This window comes from Ambystoma mexicanum, chromosome 4p, assembly GCF_040938575.1.
Source record: "Ambystoma mexicanum isolate Mex_15411 chromosome 4p, UKY_AmexF1_1, whole genome shotgun sequence".
In the NCBI taxonomy this organism is placed as follows: Eukaryota; Metazoa; Chordata; class Amphibia; order Caudata; family Ambystomatidae; genus Ambystoma; species Ambystoma mexicanum.
The window spans coordinates 184,086,050-184,108,102 of NC_090927.1; the positions used below are offsets into that span (position 1 = coordinate 184,086,050).

At 48.9% G+C, this 22,053-nt stretch overlaps 1 protein-coding gene across 6 annotated transcripts in view; it reads right to left on the minus strand.

The window, feature by feature from the left end:
- Positions 1–22,053, minus strand: part of EFR3B (EFR3 homolog B) — a 1,154,471-nt gene that overhangs the window by 31,639 nt on the left and 1,100,779 nt on the right. For all 6 annotated transcript variants that reach the window (XM_069605670.1, XM_069605672.1, XM_069605667.1 and 3 more), the window contains one exon: positions 6,453–6,502. In XM_069605670.1, coding sequence (XP_069461771.1) covers positions 6,453–6,502 — 50 coding nt within the window. The remainder of the gene's footprint in view (positions 1–6,452; positions 6,503–22,053) is intronic.

Consider the following 22,053-nt stretch of genomic DNA (forward strand, 5'->3'; position numbering starts at 1 on the left):
GACCAAATGCTGCATCCGATCCGGCGCTGGCATCCAAGCAGTAGTGCTTGCAGAAGGCTGAGGGAGTAGCCCACGTGGCTGCCTTGCTGATAACCTGCCACAGAACGGGTCTCTGGAAAGCTACCGCCGTGGCCTTTATCTCTGATAGCATGGGCGTGCAAGTTTGTTCGTAATGGAGTGTGCTGCCCCTCATACGCCTCCTTGATGGCCATAACCATCCACCTTGCTATGGAAGCCTTGGAGGCCTGACAGCCTGGTTTTGACCCCCCAAAGGTGACGAAGAGAGCGCCTGATTTGCAGAAACTCTTGGTTCTGTCCAGGTAGAATTTTAAAGCGTGTCTGGCATCTAGATAGTGCAGTACCCTCCGAGCGTCATCCTTAGGGTCAGCGTAGAAAGATGTTAACACTATCTCCTCATTTAAGTGAAAAGAGGAGACAACAGGTAAGAATGCAGGGTGTGTTCTGAGCACCACCTTGTCTTATAAAATGTAGTATAGGCTCTGAAGCCACTAGCGCCTGGATCTCACTGATTCGGCGTGCTGAGGTATGGCCCACTAGGAGGGCCGTCTTAATGGTTACTAGCCTGATGTCCGCGGACGCCATCGGCTCGAATGGTTTATGGGCCAAGGCACCCAGGACAACATTGAGGTCCCACACCGGGTGTGGCTTCTTGATAGGCGGATATAGCCTAGTTAGGCCCACTAAGTGCCTCTCAACCACCGGATTGGAGGATGAGAATACCTCCTCCTGAGCGTTGTAAACTCAAATGGCCGCCAGATAAGTGCAGCATGTGTCTACTTGCATGCCTGAGTGTGCGAGGTGTGCCAAGGAGAGCACGTCGTCCAACGTGCAACTCAAGGGATCAATTTCCTTTGACTATGCCCAGTGACAGAACCTGGTCCACTTGCTTTTGTACTGGCTCCTGGTGGTGTCAGTCCAGGGAGACCTGTTCAGGAACCGCTCTGCAATGGCTAACTTCTGCGGGGACGGGTGGATGACTGTGCCCCCCTGCTGAGAGAGTAGGTGTGCTAGGCCCAGCGGGACGTGTACAGGGGCCTGGTCTGACAGGCTGAGCAGCTCCAAGAACCAGGGTCATGCTGAGAATTGAAAAGAAAAAAGAACACAAGAATACTTCTCAGGGGAAGCACATGTGGAATTACTAGGCTAGAGGCCAAACCCAGGAGCGCTGGTGAAAGCGGTCCTTTTCTGTCGACGTGGAAAAGAGGACTGAGGAGTGGCGCTGGAGGGCAGAGTCAGGGGAGCGCATGCTCCCAGGGCCGCACCCCCAAGCGCATCTAAATTTAAAGGGAAAGATGTTTTTTCTGGTGAAAAAGGTTCCGTCTCCCATCCCTAGCGAGTACAGTATGGAGGAAAGGGGACGGGACGTAGGAGTAAGGTAGAATGCTCCTGAAAAGGTGGGGATGAGCGTTGGACTTTATGGCAAGGTCCATGATGTGTGGAGAGAGAAAGAGAGAGGAGTCAAAGATGATCCCAATGTTTTTTGCCTCACAGGTGGGTGAGGGGATGGGACCAAAGAAGTGGGGCCAGATAGAGGGGATGGAAACAAGGAGCAGGTGTCCCAATGAGTAAGTTCTCTGTCTTATTGGCATTAAGTCGGAGATCATTGGCAGGGAGGGAGGGGGAGGAGGTAGAGGATGGCGGCTTGAAGGAGAGCTGTGCGTTGTCTGCATAAAACTGCATAAAACTGGCAATGAGGTGTGAAGGTGGAGATCAGGTAGGTCAGAGGGGCTGGGTAGAAGTTGAAGAGCCAATGGCGATGGAATGGAGCCCTGGGGGACACCAGAGGAAGAGAGTGTGGTGGAAAAGAGAAAATGACCCATATGCTCTTGGGAGGGTCTGTTTGAAAGGAAGGAGGTAGGCCTTGCCAGTGCTGTGTCCGTGATGCCTAGATCACAGACGATTTATGAGGAGGGAGTGGTTGACAGTGTCAAAGGCAGAAGAGAGATCGAGGAGGATCAGAAGAGAGGGGGAGTTTGAATCCAGGAGAGTAGGTCTTTATGGGTGTTCAGGAGAGCAGTTTCTGTGGGGTCGTGGAGGCAGCCTGCCATTTCGGTGTGGAGGGTCAGTTGGGGGATGACCAGTTTCTCCATGAGTTTGCCAAAGAAATGGGAATGGAGATAGGGCAATAGTTAGCCAGGCAAGCAGGGTCAGCAGACACATTTTTTGAGGAGAGGGTGCGCAAGAGAATGCGTCAGCGGTTGGATGAAGGAGCCAGTGGCAAATGAGTGGTTGAAAAGGTCAACCCAGGCTGGAGCGAGAGAGGCAATGTTGTTGATGGTTCTGGTGGAGCAGGGAAGCACTTGTTTAGGGGAGTCTTTCATAGAGCCATCTGGTGCAAGTGGGAGAGAAAGAAGAGAGTGTGGGGGTAAGAGGGACAAGGGAGGCGAGAGAGGGGTGAGGGCATGGAGATGGGGAGCAGAAGATAGAGAGAACAGGAGGTCCAAGGTTTTGGAGGAGAACTGGGCGACCAGTGCGGAGCCAAGGGCCTGGGGGGAGGGGAAGAGGAGACTGCAGTAGGATTGGCAAATTCCTTGCAGATTTTAAAGAGCTCCAGATATACAGGCTTGGACATGAGCCATCTTGGAACAGATGGTGAGGCAGCATTGCCTTTGAAGTAGGCAGCATCCATTTTGTCAGAGAATGAACTAGATGCCAGCCAGTTCCTTACTTGCCTTAGATTAGCTCTGATAGAGTGAGACTGAAGACTTTCAGGGACCTGGAGGCCGGCCATATAGGTCATAGCGATGGCAATTTTATCTGCTTTATCTCCGGGTGAAAGAGCACCATAGGTAATGAAAAGGTGGTCAGAATTCCTGAATAACTTAGTTCTGTGAAGACAGAATGGGATGTTCTTTCTACTTTGAGATTATGCAAAGTCTCCTTTGCTGAGGAAGTGGGAGGTCTGAGAGGAAAAACCGATAAAACAATTTCCTGATTCAAGTCAAAGTTAGACAAAATCATGGGAATGAAAGAAGAAACAGTTCAGGGATGTCCATACCCTCATGTAAAATCATACCAGGGCACTCTAAAGAGAAGGCTTGAAGCTTGAAGTCCATTCCAAAGTCCTCTGCCATAGAGGCGACAAAAAAGGTCACCAGGGCTGAGGAGCACTCTGCCCCGTAGCCACCCTCTGGGAAAATTAAGGGTGAACTGCTGTGGCCTCAACTGCTGGTTGCACTGGAAACAGGACCCGGTCATTGGAGGTCAAGGAACACCTGTAGAGTCAGTCAGCCAATCCAAGAAGGCCTCTCCTTGTTCTGGATCCCCTAGAATTGGAACTCCCAGCAAACACAGAACCAAGGAAGAAACCCTTGGCTCTCCCTGCTTTCCCAAACTTCAACGCCTGTTTGGGCACCTTCGACATGGCCAAGCTGCTGCAAGGGAACAGCTCGAGTCATCCTTCATCTCAAAGTTCGACTGTCTCCACAGTTCACTTAAAACAGACACCAAAGCTCTGCAGTCTCTGCATCTGAGATCCATCAGAGTCTTCTGCCATAACCAACTCAAAAATGATGGTTGGCTACCAGTTTCTTCGAGTTCCTACCCGATGCAACTGCAGTGTCCCAATGCCCTGTTGAGCCAGCCAAGTCCACTGGCCACCAAAGGCAAATCTCTTCTTCTCCTTCTCCAAAGTCAACAAGTTGTCCAGCGCCACAGACCCGACAATACCTGCCATTCCCAGGCTCTCCAACCTGTAAACCAACACCGCTAGCAACCTGCACAGCACCATTGGGACTTGATGCTGCAAGACCGGACCACACCAGATGCTGAAAGCATCCAGACTCCTGTTTCAATGATGAAAAGCCTTGCTCAATGCTGTTAAGTCCCAAAGAAATAAATAAGCTACTGAGAAGAGGCTTTGTTCCCCTGGTTGACCTTTGTTACCTTAGTGGCATTTAAGCCCCACTTCTCTGCTTTTCTCTCATAAGACATTGTTTAACACTAACATTGTGCTAACTGAAGGCCTAAACACCCCTGCGTATCTACGCAAAGTGCTAATCTACAAAAACCTGCATTTCCTCAGTTTCATTACAGGGATGGGTTTTTGCTTGTGTTTTAACTATTTGCATTTTTATTGTTTAATTAAAAATCTATATTTTTTTATAGAACCTCGATCGGCATTATTTCATTTTGCACTATTTTACCAAAGTTGTTTGAGTTGCTACTTCTATCACCTCACACCCCTCCTGAAAGTATAGTCTGCCCTCGGCCTAGGCTATCACATTAGGCGACGGGGGTATTTTATTCGGGCTCTGCCCGTTTCATCATTAAGATTGAGATAATTGCTAGCTTAATAGTAGCGTGGTGGGACTGAGCAGGCACGTCACCCACTACTGCTGCATTCCTGCAGATCAGTAGTCATTTTGTCACAACTGCAGAGGAGCTGGCTCATTAATGTAAGGCAGGTGGATGAGGCTGATCATTGGGGAATGACAGATTTACTCCTTCCACCTTTCTATACAGACTGTGTGTTAGGATTAGGGACGGACAGTCCCAGTCCTTTTCCCTGATCTCACCTGATAACGCGGCAGTGCTGCATCTGTATTGTGGAATCCTGGGGAAGTTCCTGGACCGCTACAGGCTTCCATGGAGGCCGCAGAACTCCCAGTGCCATGCCTAAGATCCATCAGTGCTTCCATCCTCCACACAGGCGAGGGACGCCACAGGTCAGGTGACTTGCAATGTTTCAGAGTCCTTTCCTCTGAAGAGGGTTATTTCGAGTGACCTGGGCAATAAAGCTGAGAGTCCCATCATGTCTGCGTTCTTGCAACAGTTGCATATTCTTGTGACCAAGGACCTGTGCATCCAGTTTCTCTTGTTCCCATGTGAATAGTAGTTAGGTACTTAGTTAGGGTCTGGATCGTTCTCTGGTGTTCCCTAAGGCCAGGTGCTATTTCCCCATAGGTACGATTATTATTGGAAGTACTCTGTAAGTTAATTAATTACTCTTTCTGGAATATTATAAAACCTTGTGCATCCTGTCTCCTCTACAGCTCTTGCTTAATCAAGCTCTGGGTTCCTGAGGTGGTGTTTCACGTATCACTCCTGACCGGAGTGACTGGTCAAACTGACTGTTTGTTAGCCTATGTGGCTTATTCACCTGGGGAGGGGGTTAGCACAATGACTTGTTCCAAATTATCCCGAAGACTTCACGCAGAATCTGACACCGTTCCATGAAAGTAGAAACAGTAGACAGACAATGACAATTTGTGTGTTTTCTGCCGGCATCATGAGACTCTTCTGGCGCTCAAGAGACCTTTTCCAACACGTTCCTGTTCGTTTTCAGAGATAAACTAGCTCAGACTCTTGAGTGAGACCTAACAAATGCCTGCGTTATTGCCAGTAGTTTAGCCCGCTCAAGTATTCCATCACCTTGGGAAGCACAGCACCAACAGCCGAGGAAAGACAGTATAACACAATAACTAAATAGTCCAGCCAAAAGGGCTCTAAAAAAAAGCTTTGCGAGCAAATTGCAGTGATAGTCGATCATGTCTGCAAGGCGCCAATAGAAGAGATGTATTTTTAAGCATTAGCACCCTCGTTGGGGGAGCCTGCCATTCAGGTGCCTAGGAAAGCGGGCTGAAACATACAATCTCAGCACACGTTCTAAGCCGCCTGACGGCTGGTTCCCCATGCTGCCATCTTCCCCCCTCTCTCTGTCCCTTTTTGGTTTGTTACCACCCTTACCTTATTTCTGCGGCGTTGAGTGCCGCAGCCGCTCCTTCTTCTCGGATCCTGCTGGCTGCCATGCAAAGAGAAAAGGGGTTCCGTATGGAGCCCAACTTACCTTTGCCTGGCGGCCATCTTGGAAAAGTATTTTCCTTCGTTCAACCGCATGCACGCAGCCTCCCATTCAACAAAGTAAAATACATTTTTTTAGCACCCCGGGTTACCGGGATGCCAATTGCCTTGATACCTCGTTCCAAGTGCTGGAATAGGGGGTAACGGCCCAGAGCTCTCGTTATCTCCCGGACCGCGGTGTTAGCCTCCTCCCTGTTCCAGCCCTTGGAACGGGTGGGTAAATGACATAATAATGCATCTCACAAGAATTTAAATGAGCAAGAAGGCTGGTTATTTGTAGAATGAAGCATAAAACAGTGCATACAATGGAAACATGCAAAAGACCGGAGCAGCTGTGCGTAGTTAACAGATGCTAGCTGAGAGGACGGCCTCTTTCTCAAAGCCAGACTGTCCCCAGGGGTGTGAATTGTCACGACTATGGATTGTCAAGTAAGTGGGTGAACAACCTAAGAACTAATATATTGGTTTAAAATGTGTACATCATAGACGTTACATTTTAATCTGCACAAAAAGGTGTTCATTAATTTGGTTACAATACAGAAAGAATGAAGATTTAATAAAACAACGAAAGTGTGGAACTTGCTGAAAACATTACACAGTTGTTGAGTGAACAAATGAATAGAACTTACCGAATCGTAATGTCAAAGATTTGATTAAGTTTGCTTTGAAGCAATGTCGCCTACAGAAAAAAGCAGAAAACCAACTAAATTAAAAGGAATATCCACCTGCATTTAAGACAAACTAAATGTTGTACAATAATGATAAGCATCCAAATCACAACGTAGCTGTGATAGAAACTTCACATACACTTTAGCGCTAATTGTGTTCAAGACAAATGTCAGAGAGTTGCATTTTGTTCCATTATGTCAGGGAACAATGGGAGTTATCATGCAATGTTTAGTGTTAGATGAGAAGAGACCTGGGGACCAGGTGCCAACACCTTCTACATGAAGTAGGGCCGGAAGAGGTAAAAGTAGGACAGGTTGCCGAGCCCATCTCTAACCTGTGGGGTTCACCCCATTACCCCAGCCCCTTCACCCATTATTTACTATTTCTAATACCCAAACAATCTTGGAAACTCCTGGCTTTCTGAAGCCCCATTCACATCCAACACACAGGAATTACAGTGCCACTTTGAAGAACGGAAGTCTGGAACACAGCAAACTTGCATTGAAAATACCTCATAAAACTGGGTTTGTCATTGGCATTGTTTTCAAAAAGGTCAAGCTTGTACAGGGGAACGCAAGAAGGAGTTGGTAGATTCAGGGACCACCGCTGGAAACCAACAGGTATAAAACAGCGGCTTGTGGTGAAGAGAACCACTGTGTACTTCCCACTCGCAGACTATGCACTTGCAGGCAAACCGCTCACGCAGCAAGGGAAGCAGCAATCACAGAGAAAAACCAGCATCTGCAACATACTGGAACAACGTGAAATTCAAGATGGCAGACTACTCTCTTAAGCATTCGGTCCTCAGACCCATGCCTGGGAGCATGGAACAAATCAAAACAGCTATGAAGGACACATCAAAATCGGACAGCCCAATCCCTGTGCTTAGTGGGTGCAGCACCACAGCTGGGTGTGATTTGGGGTTTGCAGCTTGGGTGACATGTCCATGTTACAATAAAAGCAGCCTCTTTCTATCAATGCCTGTGGTGCTAAGGAGGAACCCAGTGCTGTGGCAGTACAAAGCAGAAGTGCAAGCAATGAGACAGTGAGGAGTAGAAAATTGAGGAGCTGGAAAGCAAAGAGTAGAGTGGAAAGAGCTGGAACGGGGGACAACAAGTTGGGGAAATGATAGTGGATATATTTAAGATAGGATAAGGAAGAGGATAGGGATGTGGGAACAAAAGAGGAGCTGATGAGAAGTAGAGAAGGAGAGAGAGTACAGAAGAGTGAAGATGAAAACCACGCAGGAAGAAACAGATTAAATGTGAGAAGGAAGGAGTACCAAGCACAGAAAAGTAAAGCTAGTTACCAGAGGCCTCAAGAGAGGAGATGTTACCAGAGGCCTCAAGAGAGGAGAAAATGGCGCGATAGTTGTGAGGCGTCAAAGAGGAAACGGTAGAGAAGACAAAAGAGAGTACACAACACTGAGGTTAGGAAGGGTTAGCAAGGAATCCTGTGTAAGGGGCACCTGACCCTCCACTGCTGCCAGAAAATGTAGCAGAGTCTATCACCAGCATCACAGGGACACCGGTCACCGTGTCCAGCGGGATGTGTCAATGCCCAACTAAAGAGAAGCACCATCTGAGGAAGATCCAGGCCCTTCAAGTCAGCCAGGTGAAGGGACCCCCCCTAGAATCCAGCATTCTGACCAAGATGATGACAGAGAAAAACATCAAATAAGCCAAGAAAAATTGTAGCAGCTCTATGAACCCCAAAGACTCTGTAACTGATTTCACCGCCAGGAGATGGAGCCCAAGTGAAGTGTGGGACAAACTCTGTAGGGTGCTATCAAAGACCCCAAACCATTGTTTTTATCAATTCTATGTAGATCTTCTGAGGAAATATGTTGTGTAACTGAACTTTTTTTTCTTCTATTTGCTAGATAATAAACTTCGTTCACTTTCAGGCTGGAGGCAAGAGGGGAATCTGGGGAAAAAAACAGGGACCCCGGAAAGAAGGGTGAAAGGGGGTGCCGTTGTTACGCTCACCTGGCTCCCACAGAGGCGTCGATCTGGACTGGACTGCTGCGGTCTCCACCTATGTGACGCGTAGGGCCAAGATGACGGACTGGCCCACCTAGCTTTGTTTGATTGTCCTGTAGGAATATTATGCTGCAAGTGGAGAAAGGGAATTAACCACCCGTGGAGTTGAGCGTAAATCCCCCCATCCCGCTGTTCTCCCCACTGATCACCTTGGATGTTCCCTCTTATAGTCTCACCTGATGATTTGAAAAGATGAGCTCTCCATCCTGCTTTGAGCGCAGGGGTGCGTAGATAACCAGTTGCTTCACTGGCTCGAAGGAATTGGTGAGTTCCAGGACAATATTGACTCTGATATTCTCTGCAAGACACCGTAAGTATGTATTTTGTAAGAGTTCAAATGCCTGACTTTCACTCTTGTCCGATTCCTTGCAGGTTGCAGCTTGACCCAAGAGTTCCTCGTGGCAACCGGTAATGTTCTGGTAAGGATTTGTATTATCCAACACAGTTCGATAAAATAATGTCCATATGTAACCTGTTGCTTTCTCCCTTATTCAGGCGCTGAGAGAAAGTATGAAGTCTCGGGGAATAATGCCTCCGGTGGTAAAATCAGGTAAGTCTTTTGAGGTGAGGAGGGTTCCCCTTGCTAGTCCCTTGTTTCACCTTGCTGTCCTTTTGTTTCCCCTTAGGGGCCGGGGTTCGGCTAGGATGCAGTGGAAGCTGCGCCGACGGTGAAGAAGAATAGTACTCCCGGTGGTAAAATCAGGTAAGCCTATGGGGGGTATTCCTCTGTGTATTGCCTTGGCTCACCTGCTGTTCTTGTCTTCTCCTTAGGTGCCAGAGTGTGGCGGTATCATGCAGGAGGATGCGGTGAAATGTGAAGATGCTGCGAAGGCCAGTGAGTTCAGCGCGGCGCTGCAGCAGGCGAGGCGACGCGCATAAAATAACTTCTTCCAGCTCGAAGGCGTGATGGATCGGGAATTCAGGTAAGGATCAAAGGTATTGCTTTTGTTATAACCTTTTCTTCTTCTTTCTCCCTTTTTTCTAGGAGCTCCAAACTCGAGGCGGGCGTGGCAGAAGACTGGATGCAGACTTGCAGGCACGGTGAGCGTTACGCTGCTGGATGCAGAATAACACGAAGCGTGTGCTGCTCTTCGGGCGTGGTTTAAATAGCCTCCAAAGTAGTCCCAGGTAAGTATTCCTCCCCAGCCCCACCCGAGTAAAAAAATAGTCCCTAGGTAAAATAGTCCTAAAAAAAGCTGATTGGGCCCTATGGTGAAGAGTTGAAGTCCATCCTTGAGAGTGGTGTGACCAGAACCCTGCCTCGTCCTGTCCTCCAAGAGGGTCCTGAAATGCAGATTGGCGTTCCTGGACTTTAAACTGAGGTTTTCAATGTGAGTGGAATTGGGCCAATTGAAACAAAAGATGGGGGAGTCTGCTTATCTTAAATCCGTTCCCTTTATAGTGGCCGGGGCGAGGGCAAAACTGTGTAGATCCTTAGCCTATTTAACTAGAAATATTAATTCAATCAATTCCTCTTGGTAGAACACCGCAGGGTGAATTTTGTTAAAATTCGAAATTAACAAAGCTCATTCCCAGTGTGCGCTGAAAACTATAGTCTGTAATTTAATTGGGTAATCTCATGGGGCTAGCTTCCCCAACATAGGCCCTTAAGTGGAAGGGGGTCTGAAATCCCAAATTCTCAAATCATTCCAATTTGTTCTGTCTGGCTTCCCCAACACAGACCTTTCAGGGAGAGGGTCTGAAAACAAACCGCTAAATCACCCTGTGTTTGTTTTAAATAAAAGTGTGGGAGAAATCATAATTGCCATATGCATTTGTACCAATGTAAAAAGAAAAGAATTGTGATTTGTGTTTTTCCCAACGAATTGGTGTGATTTATTTTGTGAGCCACAAAGAAGGTGGCGTGTGTCGTTTTAATGTGATCTCCATCCTCAATTAGTCAAATAAATACAAATATATTTCCTATACCCCAGCCTGGTTCTTGTCTCACTGTGGGCATGGGGGGGGGGGTTTATGCAACACTATAGTAGTCGTTAGTAAGGCCAGAGCCAAAAAAAAACCAAACATGAGTATTGCACAGCTCCTTGATTGCTGGTGGGAAGGAACTCCCTAGGTTAAGGGTGGTCTCAATATAAAGCGCCAACTGACTATTACAGTCCTTAAGCAAACTCTTTCATTAATTTACAACCAGGCCCCTGGGCCTCTTTTTGTTGGTGTAAAATAAATATGTTTGTACACCATTCTGTGAGCCCAGAGTTGTCTGTGGAACCCTGTGTACAGCTGTGCCATTCCCATTATCTCCACTACATTTTATTTCTGGGGGTAAACAGTGAGGAGAATAGGGTGCATGCAGGGCTACTGGAGTTCTCCAGCATTCTTTACATCTAACAAAACATAATGATTCTTGGAGGCAACCAATCATTTGGATGCACATTTATAGCACTACACAGATTAAATACCTCCTAATGTCATTGAAGGACAGCGTTGCCATGCCACACCTACCTGGAATAACTAGGGTGACCAGATGATAACATTTATCAGGGACACGACTATGTCAGACCTCGGCTTTTATGTAATAAACAAAAGTATTTTGGTACTTGCAATCTTAATTAAATAAATTGGACTTAACCGCAGAGGAAATAAGTTGTAAAAGAAAGGTTTAGGACTGGGAATGTGTTATGGAGTCATCAGGTCAAACTACTGTCTCCAACGTCACTTGTATTTGTGAAGCTGGCAACTACACTAAATTAGGGAGAGAGCTGGAGAGCTGTGCACCATGCCCCAAGAAGGTCTGTGAAGAATGGGAAAAGTAATGTATTGACACCGACCAGAAGACATGCACTATAGGTCAATGAGGCTTGGGATGAAAGAACACAAGGCCTTCTGCTTGATAAGCAATGTCGATAATTAGCGCTTGGTCAGACCTGGCAACATAACTAGTACCCTAAACAAAATAAGCTCATGCGGCTTGTTACGCATGCTAAAAAACAGTTAGGACTTGTCCTTATAAAGGCACTGCTGGTTAGAGCGTGCATTTAAAAAGTCTTATTAACTGAGGCCCAAGTCTCAATGGCCTACTTCTAGTCACGATATTTTGGGACTAGGTGCTGCAATGTTCCTTGGAATAAGCAGTAATCACGTCATGGTTTCCAACAGTGACGTAATGAAGGAGAGAACATGGGATCACCCTCAAGACCTCACATTCCCATGGATACGCTGTGGACAATACGGTCACCAGTTTCCTCCCAGAAAATCAGAGTGCTTATGTCAACCGATCATCAATGAATTCATTCAGTGTTTGAATGGGTGGCCTTGCATTTATGTCGTCTCTAATATTGTCATCTCCTGATTGGCAGAAACGTGGATATGTCACATTTCAATTTGGGAATGATCTTGATGCGACACAAAAAATTGTTAGCAATTAAAACATTAGGTCAATAGTCGAGACAATTATTATTAGGATGGAAGAAAAGCCAAAATGCAACTTCCTTATAGTACATTCATGGTTAAAATTATTTTAAATTGCTTCAAGAGCAGCCTATGAAGCAGGGTAGACATCAGGGGTCAAGTCCTAAAAAAATTAAAAAGTGGCGGTCTCATTAACATACCAACTGAATGTGGCATCACCAGAAGTTAGCATATCAAGGTGCTCTCTGAAAAAAGTGGGGGGACTCCGTCCACCCATGTGTACCCTCGATTTGAGCCCTGGTAAACATGGCTGCTGATTATTGTCTTGCAGGTTATTCCTCCTCAGAGAAGAACAATGCGAGGTTCTGGGTTTGAATGATGGGGACCACTTGCTCCTAATAAGGGGTAGGGGAAGCAGCCAAATAATGTCTTGGGTTTCTGGAGCGTTCATGATGGTTGGAAGCCTGTGTTGAGACAACAAGCAGCTGGTCCAAGGTGCTCAAGAGGAGTGTTCTCGGCCATCAAAATCGCTGTGCACTCTTGAGTCATCTGCATGCATTCGTCTTGACCGACCCGCCTGGAGTTGCCTAATCTGGTGTCACGACTTGGGGGTTAATAAAGAGCCAGGTCTAACAGGTAATTGAAGGCGGTTGTTCATGGCAGAAAAGTTTTTAAACCCTCTTGTTCCAGTGACAGCCAATGGAACTATGTCTTGTCTTGTGAGATGTGGTCTGTCTTTCTCAGGGTCTAGCAGAGTTGATCTGTTTTATTCTGGATACCTGCTTTTCATTTACTTTTTAGGAGCGCCAGTGTAGACTAAATTGCAATGATCCAGGTGTCATCTGCTTTGTCCAGGAGGAAGCAAAACCGAACCGAAGGCCTAGATGTTTTACTTCCTACATAGGTAACCCGACTACTCCAGGTTCTGGCGGCCAGTGGAAAGGTATGCTTTGCTCAGCTGAGCTACTGCTGCCCAGCAACGTAAATTGGTGTTGGTTCTAATCAGGTACAAGTAACTTCCCTTCATGCATAAGGAGGCATACTAGTTTTATTCCAGTGGTTACAGTTGTTCTTCACTGTATCATCGCCACGCTTTTGTACATGTACTTCACCGCAGCTGAGCACGATTGCCTGAGGCTGGCATAAATGTTGAAGAGCAGTGGGGATTGTGATGGGAGGATTCACGGATGTGCGAGAACTTAAGTAAGACACTCAGTGACATCCTTTTTCTTCTAACTTTATCCAGAACAATTGCACCTTGAATGGCTGGTAAGTACTACTGACTAGGAACTAGAGCCGTGCTACACGATGGTGCTGCACACACTTGAGAAGGTGAGCATCTACTGAAGTACTGATGATCTCTCTCCACTGCTGATGCTCCTGCCTGCTGCGCTACCTGGTTACCTGGCCACCCACTGAACCACACGGGCAGCAGGATCCTGCACGACCAGTAGCCCCTTGCACTGCCTCCAGGCCTCCCACCCACAAAGGGACTGTATCTGCAACCCTACAGTCCCCTGTCTCGCTGCACTTACTTGAGCCACCACCCTGGCAGCACTTATTGCGTTTCTGCTACTGCACTCTCCCTTGCCCCTCCCCATGGCACTTCACCTCTTCCCTCCCCCTCGCACGATATGAATGACACAAGGCCTAGTAAGATTGTTTGTTTTGTCGTCCCTCCGTCTACCCTTCCTTGTCTTATCTCGCCTAGAAACACTGGTGTACAGCCGCATTATAAATGACTTCTTTGTATCATGTCATGTCAGAAAACCTTTTTGCACTTAAGCAATGGTGCATTTGAGTCACAAACACATTATTTTAATGAATGAACAAGCACGAGACGTTACCAACAACCATCCTTCGAGATGCAACAAACATAAAAACCCACCTTTCATGTTAAATTGGAAAAACAGACGTCAAATGTCTGGCAAATGTTACCGAGATTTGAGAAGGCTCGAGTGACTGAATTGGCTAAAGCCGCATTACTATAATGTTTCAGGTTTCTTTTTATATAGCGCTTCATGTCAGATTCCTCCCACTTCTAAGCACGCTTATCACTACTGCTACTTCACTTACAGTCTCAAAGGAATATTGTGCTGCCGACAGGGGCCGTGCCGTGCTTCCTGCAGCTGTAGGTAGTAGTCGGGTTTCTACTCTGAGCCCACTCCTAGGTTTTAGGGTTGCCTAACCCCTTCACTCGTTGGTCCCCTCGGGTTAGTCACTTAGGCCTGGGGTCTAAGGGCTTCCCTCACCCTTTCTTCCTTTTTCTGGAGCTGCTCTGCGGGTCTTCGCCGCCTCCCTGGTTCAGGGTTCTGGCTTCTGCTCTCTTCACCACTGCACTACTTTGAGATCCTGCTCCCCCTCGCCGCCACACCAGGGCTTTGTGTCTCCTCGCTCCACGGGCTTGACCACTTCGGATTCGAGTCTTACCCTTGGTCCAATACCTTGGGCCAAGATTGCACTCTAAATTAAGCTGAATATCTATCAGTTTCAAGTGGGGTTTGTGATTTTTAGGGACACATTGCTGTTTGGCGATACCGAGCTTCTTTTTCTGAAGGATGTGTCTGAATTAACAAGGTTTCAAACACTTTTACTGCCTGATTCATGGAATTATTTGCGTGAAAAACGCAGATTTGCGCGCCTTTCTGCCCAAAAATGCCCATACTTCAAACAGGGATTTTCGGGCAGAAAGGTGCGCAAATCTGCGTTTTCCACGCAAATAAATCCATGAATCAGGATGTACTTTCACCCTGAAAACTGCGTTGCCTGCTGGTGTAACTTGTGCCAGCTTGTATTTTAGAGACCGTTACAGTTTTAATACCACTTGGGACTATTTCTGAAGTATTTACCTGCGCTGTGGATATTAATCGATGCTTCACTCAATATAAAAAGCAGTATCTTTTTGAGTAAATCTAGTGTGTGGACATTGCTTAATTTTGTGGCGATATGGGTTTTACATCCGGCCCCTCGGCCCTCACATGCATACGCGCACGCACACAGATCAAGGAGGACACGGGACGCGATGTTGCTTGCTACGCGTCCCGGCGGCAACAGCCGCACGGACGCAGTTTATTCAACTGCGCATGCGCGGGTCCATAACTAGGCCCGCGCATGCGCGCTACGCCCAACTGGGACGTCACATCCCTTTTCAACTTTAACCAAAACAATGTAAACCTTCGGGGTGTGCATACCCCTGCACAACTGGTGCCCGTGTGGGCGGGCGCATGAATAACTAGGAGTCTCACCTTACGTTTCTCAGTTCAGTCACCTGAGTCCAGGACGTAGTCCTTGAGATGCCCTGGTAATCTCCGCTCGCGGCGGACCGGGTACCTTGGCGAGGTGGTGGGCGGAGTAGAACACTCCCGTTCAGAGCTAGCGGAGTCCCTGCTCTGCTCACCCTCCTGATCTCCAGGCGGGCCCTCCCGCCCCGTGGATTCCTCTGAGGACCCGTTCTCAGCGGGTGTTTCAATTCTTTTGAAGAACGACCGGTTGCGCGTGACTGTTCCTCGGTCGCAGGCTGCCGTCACCATTGTGCCCTTTACATGCGTTACCATCCACGGGCGCGGCTCAAATGGTAGGGACAGTTTCCCCTCGGGGTGCCGGTTTCGGACCAGCACTGTGTCCCCTACTCGCACCTCCTTTTCCTGCAGACCCCTCCGTTCACTTTCTTTGTCGTTACGCCTAGCCCGTTCTTCCTGGACACCCTTGTTGTTTATTATCCCTGGCGGCCGGCCTTCCTCTTCCGGTAGCATTCCCCTCGGGCATCGTCCAAACAGTGCTTCGGCGGGAGCCACTCTCGTGGACTGGTGGGGTGTAGTGCGGTATTCTCTTAGAAACTCCACTAGCTTCCTCTCCAAGTCTTCACCGCCACTGGCGGAAATTCTTAGGACCTTATTAAGAGTCTGCATCATTCTCTCGGCCTCCCCGTTGGCTCGCGGCCAGAGTGGGGACACCCTGCGATGCCGGATCCCCCTTTCCCGGAGGTAAGTTGCAAACTGGCTGCCCGTGAACGGCGGCCCGTTGTCTGAGCACAGTAGGTCCGGGAACCCATGCGTGGCGAACATTTTGTCTAATGCTTTCGTCGCGAACTCTGTCGCTGTCGACTCTACCACCTCCACCTCGGGGTACCTGGACCATTGGTCAACTGCTACCAGAAAGTACATGCCACGACCAGTCGAGCCGAAGTCCACGTGGACAGTTCCCCATGGTTTGCTGCTCCGCTCCATCGACCTTATCGGCGGAGCTCTGTCTCCTGGGGCTGCTGCTTGGCATGCCACACATCTCCTCACAAAGCTCTCCACTCGCCCCTCCAAGTCTGGGAACCATACTTTGTGTCTCAGCCGAGCCTTAGTTTTGACAACCCCCTGATGACCAATGTGGGCCAGTTCAAGCACCCTTGTCCTCAGTGCCCGTGGGATGACGATTTGTCTCCCTCGAAGTATTAGCCCATCGTCTGAGAGGGAGAGTTCATCCCTAACTTTCCAGAGTGCTTGGAGGTCGCTCTGGGCCTCTGCTTGACGGCGCGAGTTGTTGTGCAATACCTCCCTCCAATCACCGCTCCTCACGGCAGTCTTGATGATGGTAAACACCTCGTCCTTGGAGCATTCCGTCGCAATTTCAAGTCTTGAGATTGCCATTGGAAGGGACCCTTCCACCACCTGACACAGCAGCCCGTGGCACTCGTTCGCCCCAATGTCAGTGACGGAGTTTTCCTTGCTGGGGTGGCGCGACAGGTAGTCGGCCGGGTTGTTCGTTCCTGGTCGGTAAACTAGTTTCACCCCGTACTCCATCAGGGCCAGCATCCACCTTTCGATCCTGGGGGGTGGCTTGGATGACACACCCGCCAGTATGGGCAGTAGCGGCTTGTGGTCAGTCACCACCACGACAGGTTTGCCCAGAATGTACAAACGGAAATGGCGACAGCGAGTATCTCATTTCCGTGTCCGAAAAAGCCTTACTCGCATAGGCGATGGGACGCATTTCCCCGCGTTCATCGGGTTGCAGCAGCACAGCCCCTACTCCCACTGGACTCGCATCGACCACCACCTCTGATTCCACCTTGGGGTTGAAGTATGCCATGGTGTCCCCATCGGATAGGGCGTTTTTCAGGGTCTGGAATGCCTCTTGTTCACCGGCGCCCCATTTCCACGCGGCGTCGTTCCTTGTTAGCACTCTGAGTGGTTCTGCCAGCGACGCCAGCCCTTTGATGAAACGCACGCAATAAGTTACCATCCCCAGGAAGCTCCTTACTTCCGTGGGGGATTGTGGGGGGGCGGCTTCCTTAATGTCCTTCACTTTGGCTGGGTCGGGCGACACACCGGCCGCATGGAAGATGAATCCGAAGAAACCAATACTGTCCTTGAAGAACTCGCATTTTTGTCGATGAAGGGTGAGCCCCAAGTTCTTCAATCTCTGGAGCGTGTTCTCCAACCTCTTCATGTGCTCCCTTTCCGAGTCCGCGAAAATTAAGATGTCGTCGCTCATGTTCAATACCCCTTTTAGGCCAGCCAACGCCCCTCTGATGGTGTTCTGGAATACTTCAGCAGCTGACGAGATACCGAAGCTCAGGCGTTTAAATTGGTATAGGCCGTCATGCGTCGTGAAAGTAGTTATGAACCTGGAGTCCGGGAGCAGTTCAAGCTGATGGTAGCCCGCTCATAGGTCCAGCTTTGAGAAGACTCTTGCCCCCTGAAGCTCTCCGATAATGTCATCTAGAGTTGGAGTAATGTGCCTCTCCCTCTTGATCGCAGGTTTGGGAGGCGCATGTCAACGCAAATCCTCACAGCCCCGGGCTGTTTCGGCTTGGGGGCCACCACAATTGGGGACAACCAGGGTGTCGGCCCCTCCACTCTCTCAATAATGTCCATATCTACGAGTGATCGGAGTTCCTCCTCCACCTTCTCCCTTAGGTGGAACGGAATCCTGCGGTGCTTGAGGGCTGTCGGTCTGATGGACTCGTCGATATGCAGGCGCACTGGGGGTGCTTTAAGCATCCCTATGCCCTCAAAGATGCCCGAGAACTTGTCCAACTGCGTTTCAATGTCGATCTGGTATACTCCATATGCAAAATGAATCAAATTGAGGGCCTCCGACGCAGCACAGCTGAGAAGCGAGTGAGGGCTAACGTCTGTGACAAAGAATTTTGCCTTGATGGTGCTTTCCCCCCCTCGACACTGGTGACACGAATACACCCTTGAGTGGCAATGGGGTGTCTCCTCCAAAGGTAAATATCTTCGCCATGGACTTGTCCAGTGCCGGCGGGCCTGGGAGTTTTAGATAATCTTCCTCAGCCAGCACGCATACGGATGCTCCTGTGTCGATGAGGATCTGCGTCGGCACGCCCAGTATGTCTACCACACACCTGGGTTGCCTCCTCCGTTTGCTTTCTGAGGCAATGTTTGAAATGAAGAATACTTCTTCTTCGTCCTCCTCCTCTTCTTCTTCTTCCTCTGCAAGTTGCAACCTCCGCACCTCCTGTTCGAGAGCTGCGATGCTGCATTGCCTTCTGAAACCGCTGCCCCTTGTTCTCGTGGGGCCTCTCTGAGTAGATACAGGAGCAGGGGCGCGGCACATGCGGGCATAGTGCCCCGGTCCATTGCACCGTCCGCAGGATCTCGTTTGGCAGGACACTCCTCTACATGTGGCAGGTCATATCCGCAATCTTGGCAGATTGATCCGGGTGCAGTGGGATATCTGTTCTCCGTTGTCTTCGGGACCCACTTATCCTTCAGCTTCGTCCTTTTGTTTACGGCAAAAGCTTCCTCCCTTGCGCTTGGCCTGACCGCCGCGTCCATGCTCGTTCCTCTGGATTCTGCCAGCTCATACGTGCGGCCACTATCTAGTATCTGCTGCAGTGTCCACCCCGGCTCTCTCAGCACTTGTCGCCGCAATTTACCCGAGCTGCAGCCCTGGAGGACCTGGTTCCTTATCATCAGCTCGTCGTTGTCCCAGCGACATGTGTTGGCTATCATTCTCAGTCTGGCGCAGAATTGATCGAGAGACTCTTCCTCCCTTTGTTTCTCTCTGCAGAACAGAAATCTTTCATAGTCGACATTCGACTGTGGGATGAAGTGGTTTTCTAGCGCAGTCTTGACAGTGTCATACGTGACTACTGGCAGGGTGAGTGATTCATAGATGCGCATAATGTCTAGCCCGGCTGAATACAGAAAGGTCGGCCTTTTTGCATCGTCGTTGGTGGTTCCAGTCGCTGTAAAGTACATCTCCAACTTCTTGACCCATAGTAGCCACCTGGGTCCCAGTTTGGATGGGGGCCCCGACGTGTCAAACTCCTGCATGGGCAGCAGCGACCCCTGTTGTGTCCTCACTGCTCTTGTTGCCACTTCTGTCTCATCGTCGCTACTTGCCATCTTCACAGGTCGCACAGGCACCTCTGGGTGTGTTAGAGGCCGCAAACCTGGCTGGTGTAAGTCTCGACGTACCTTCTGCTGTTATCTGTCGCCTTAAGCTTGTGCCCGGCTTTTTTTTTTTTTTGGATTGTCCCCAGGTTGTTGGGGACAATCAAGTGTTCCAAAAATTATCCCTTTCTTCTCCTTGTAGCAGCGCACGAGCACCTTTTCAGGCGGCTACTGCTCTGAGGAGAAAAACGTTCGTGCTCGGTCCGCGTCGTGTCCTCGCGTGCTTACGATGTGGATTGTGCGCCCACGTACGTTGGGCGAACGCTGTGGCGGCAATCCCGCCTCGTCGCAAGTTGTTACATCCGGCCCCTCGGCCCTCACATGCATACGCGCACGCACACAGATCAAGGAGGACACGGGACGCGATGTTGCTTGCTACGCGTCCCGGCGGCAACTGCCGCACGGACGCAGTTTATTCAACTGCGCATGCGCGGGTCCATAACGAGGCCCGCGCATGCGCGCTATGCCCAACTGGGACGTCAAAATGGGTGTAAGCTTTAGTTCATGCCAGCCCTCCTCCTCAAGCCAAACTGCTCTGCCGTGTGGAGGCCAAGCCTGACTAACACGTTGCTATTTCAGAAGCAGCAGCATAGACTTTGTAGAAAGGAATTCATGTCTGGTGGTCGTCCATCCACACTGGTCGACCGTGCATGATCCCAGCTGCACGACATGTATTAACTCAATGGAAACATGATGACTGATCGCCACCTGGTGGTCATGTTATGAGACTACATTGGTCGTCCACAGATTAAAATGTTCGAAGCCTTACAACAAACAGCCTTTGTATGTATGCTCCCTTTCCTTCTTTGTTTTTTCATTCTTTTCACTTCCGTACTTCCTCTCTTTCCTGTACCTCTTCCTGTATTTTTTGGACTGCCGTCTTCATGATTTATTTATTTCTTATTACCTTTTTGAATTTCTTTCTCTATTTGTTTCTTCATTTCTTTCGTGCTTTCTTTACTTTCTTGGGCGAGTTTTCCCGGACCTCCCGACCTGGGTCTCTGACATGCCCTCGCGGACCCTTGCACCCGGAACTCGATGCCCCCCCTTTTGCCCCACCCTTGTATACTGTTCTTCTCCACCATATCCCGCCTTAGCCGACAGCTTCAAATGGCCCAGGAACCCTTCTTTTAATTGCCAGCATTTTGACACAGACTTTTCGCTTACCCCTCAGATCGACAAAGTCTCACGTAAGACGTGTTTATAACTCCACAGGCCCCTTAATACGATACCCTGATTGGACATGGCTTAGACGTTGGAGTGGGCCAGAGCCCTTGCGCTGTCCAATTGGACAATTGTATAAGCGTGTACATAGGCTTTAAATGTTAACGCTGGGTGCAGCGTCATTCAAAATCGAGCTGCCCGACTCTTACGGGCTGTTAAAGTTGGGGATCATGCCACTCCCTTCTTCAAGGCGCTCTACAGGTTGAACATTGCAATTCCCTCAAAAGCGCTCTGTTTGACCTACCCGGGGTTGGATGAACAGCGGCAAAGTACTGTTGGACACTCTTTAAGCACTACCGGACGAGTAGGAACCTGAGGAAGATCTCTTCGAGCCATCAAGATTCAAGAGATCTACACTGGCAGATCCTTTCATGTAAAGGCCCCCAACCTCTGAAGGGAAGCACCGGAAGCATTCCAATCGGAATTTAACTATGGCGGGTTTAAGTGAGCCTTGAAATACTTCTCCTAAAAACATGCCCTCCCCAGTAGCCACTGGCGTAACAGGGGCCCACAAGGCACCGCGGTGCGGGGGGTCCCGCCAGCACGTGTGGGGGCCCCTCCCAGGACTTGTAGAATTTTTTATTTTTTTTTGCAAAAAAAAATCTTTGTTTTTTCTTTTTGAATTCACTCTGCATTTATAAAGACATAATTTCTGTAATAGAAATAATTTCTTTATGAAGTCAGAGTGACTTCAAAAAGAAACGATAGGCCTCATGCGGGTTTGGCGGCAACCGTGCCATTGCTACCTGCAGGTTGCCGCCGGACCCGTAATGATTTACCGGCGCCTGACTTCCCGGTAACACTGGGGGATTACAACCCCGGCGGTCTGGGAAGTCAGGCTCCGGGAAATGGTAAGTCCCCATTTCCACAAAGTCCTATCGGACTCTATGGGAATGGGGACCACAGAAGCACCGTGCTTCTGTGAAAACTATGCGGGTGGGTGCCGTTCTGCCAGGCAGGTCTGACCTACCGGGCAGGATGGCAACCGCCCGCAGAGCTGTAATATGCTGGCCCAGAAACAATGGTGCCCGTAAGCTTTTTTACGGTTTATAGTGATAATTTCGACAACAAAAATGTCGAAAAAAAAATGTCGACTTTTTTTTTCAATGCATTTTTTTTTTTAAATGGGGGGGTTCCCTCCCAACCCCCCTTTTTTAATTTTTTTTTTAATTGTTCCCTTTTTTTTAACTCCCGAACCCCTAAAATAAATATATAATTAAAAAAAACGAAAGTCGACATTTTTTTTTTCGACATTTTTTTGTCGACATTTTTGTCTGTCGACATTTTTTTTTCGAAATTATGACTGGCCACCGTTTTTTACAGTCCGGCATAGTTGTAATGAGGCCCAATTTTTTTTTAAGTGTTAGGGCTCCCCTCAACCCCATGATGTGTGCGTGTGTGAGTGTATGTTGAAAGGGTGCACACGTAAATGTATGGGTGGCTGCCTGGGTGTGCCTGTATGGTGAAAGGGTGCACACTTAAATGTATGGATGGCTACCTTGGTGTGCCAG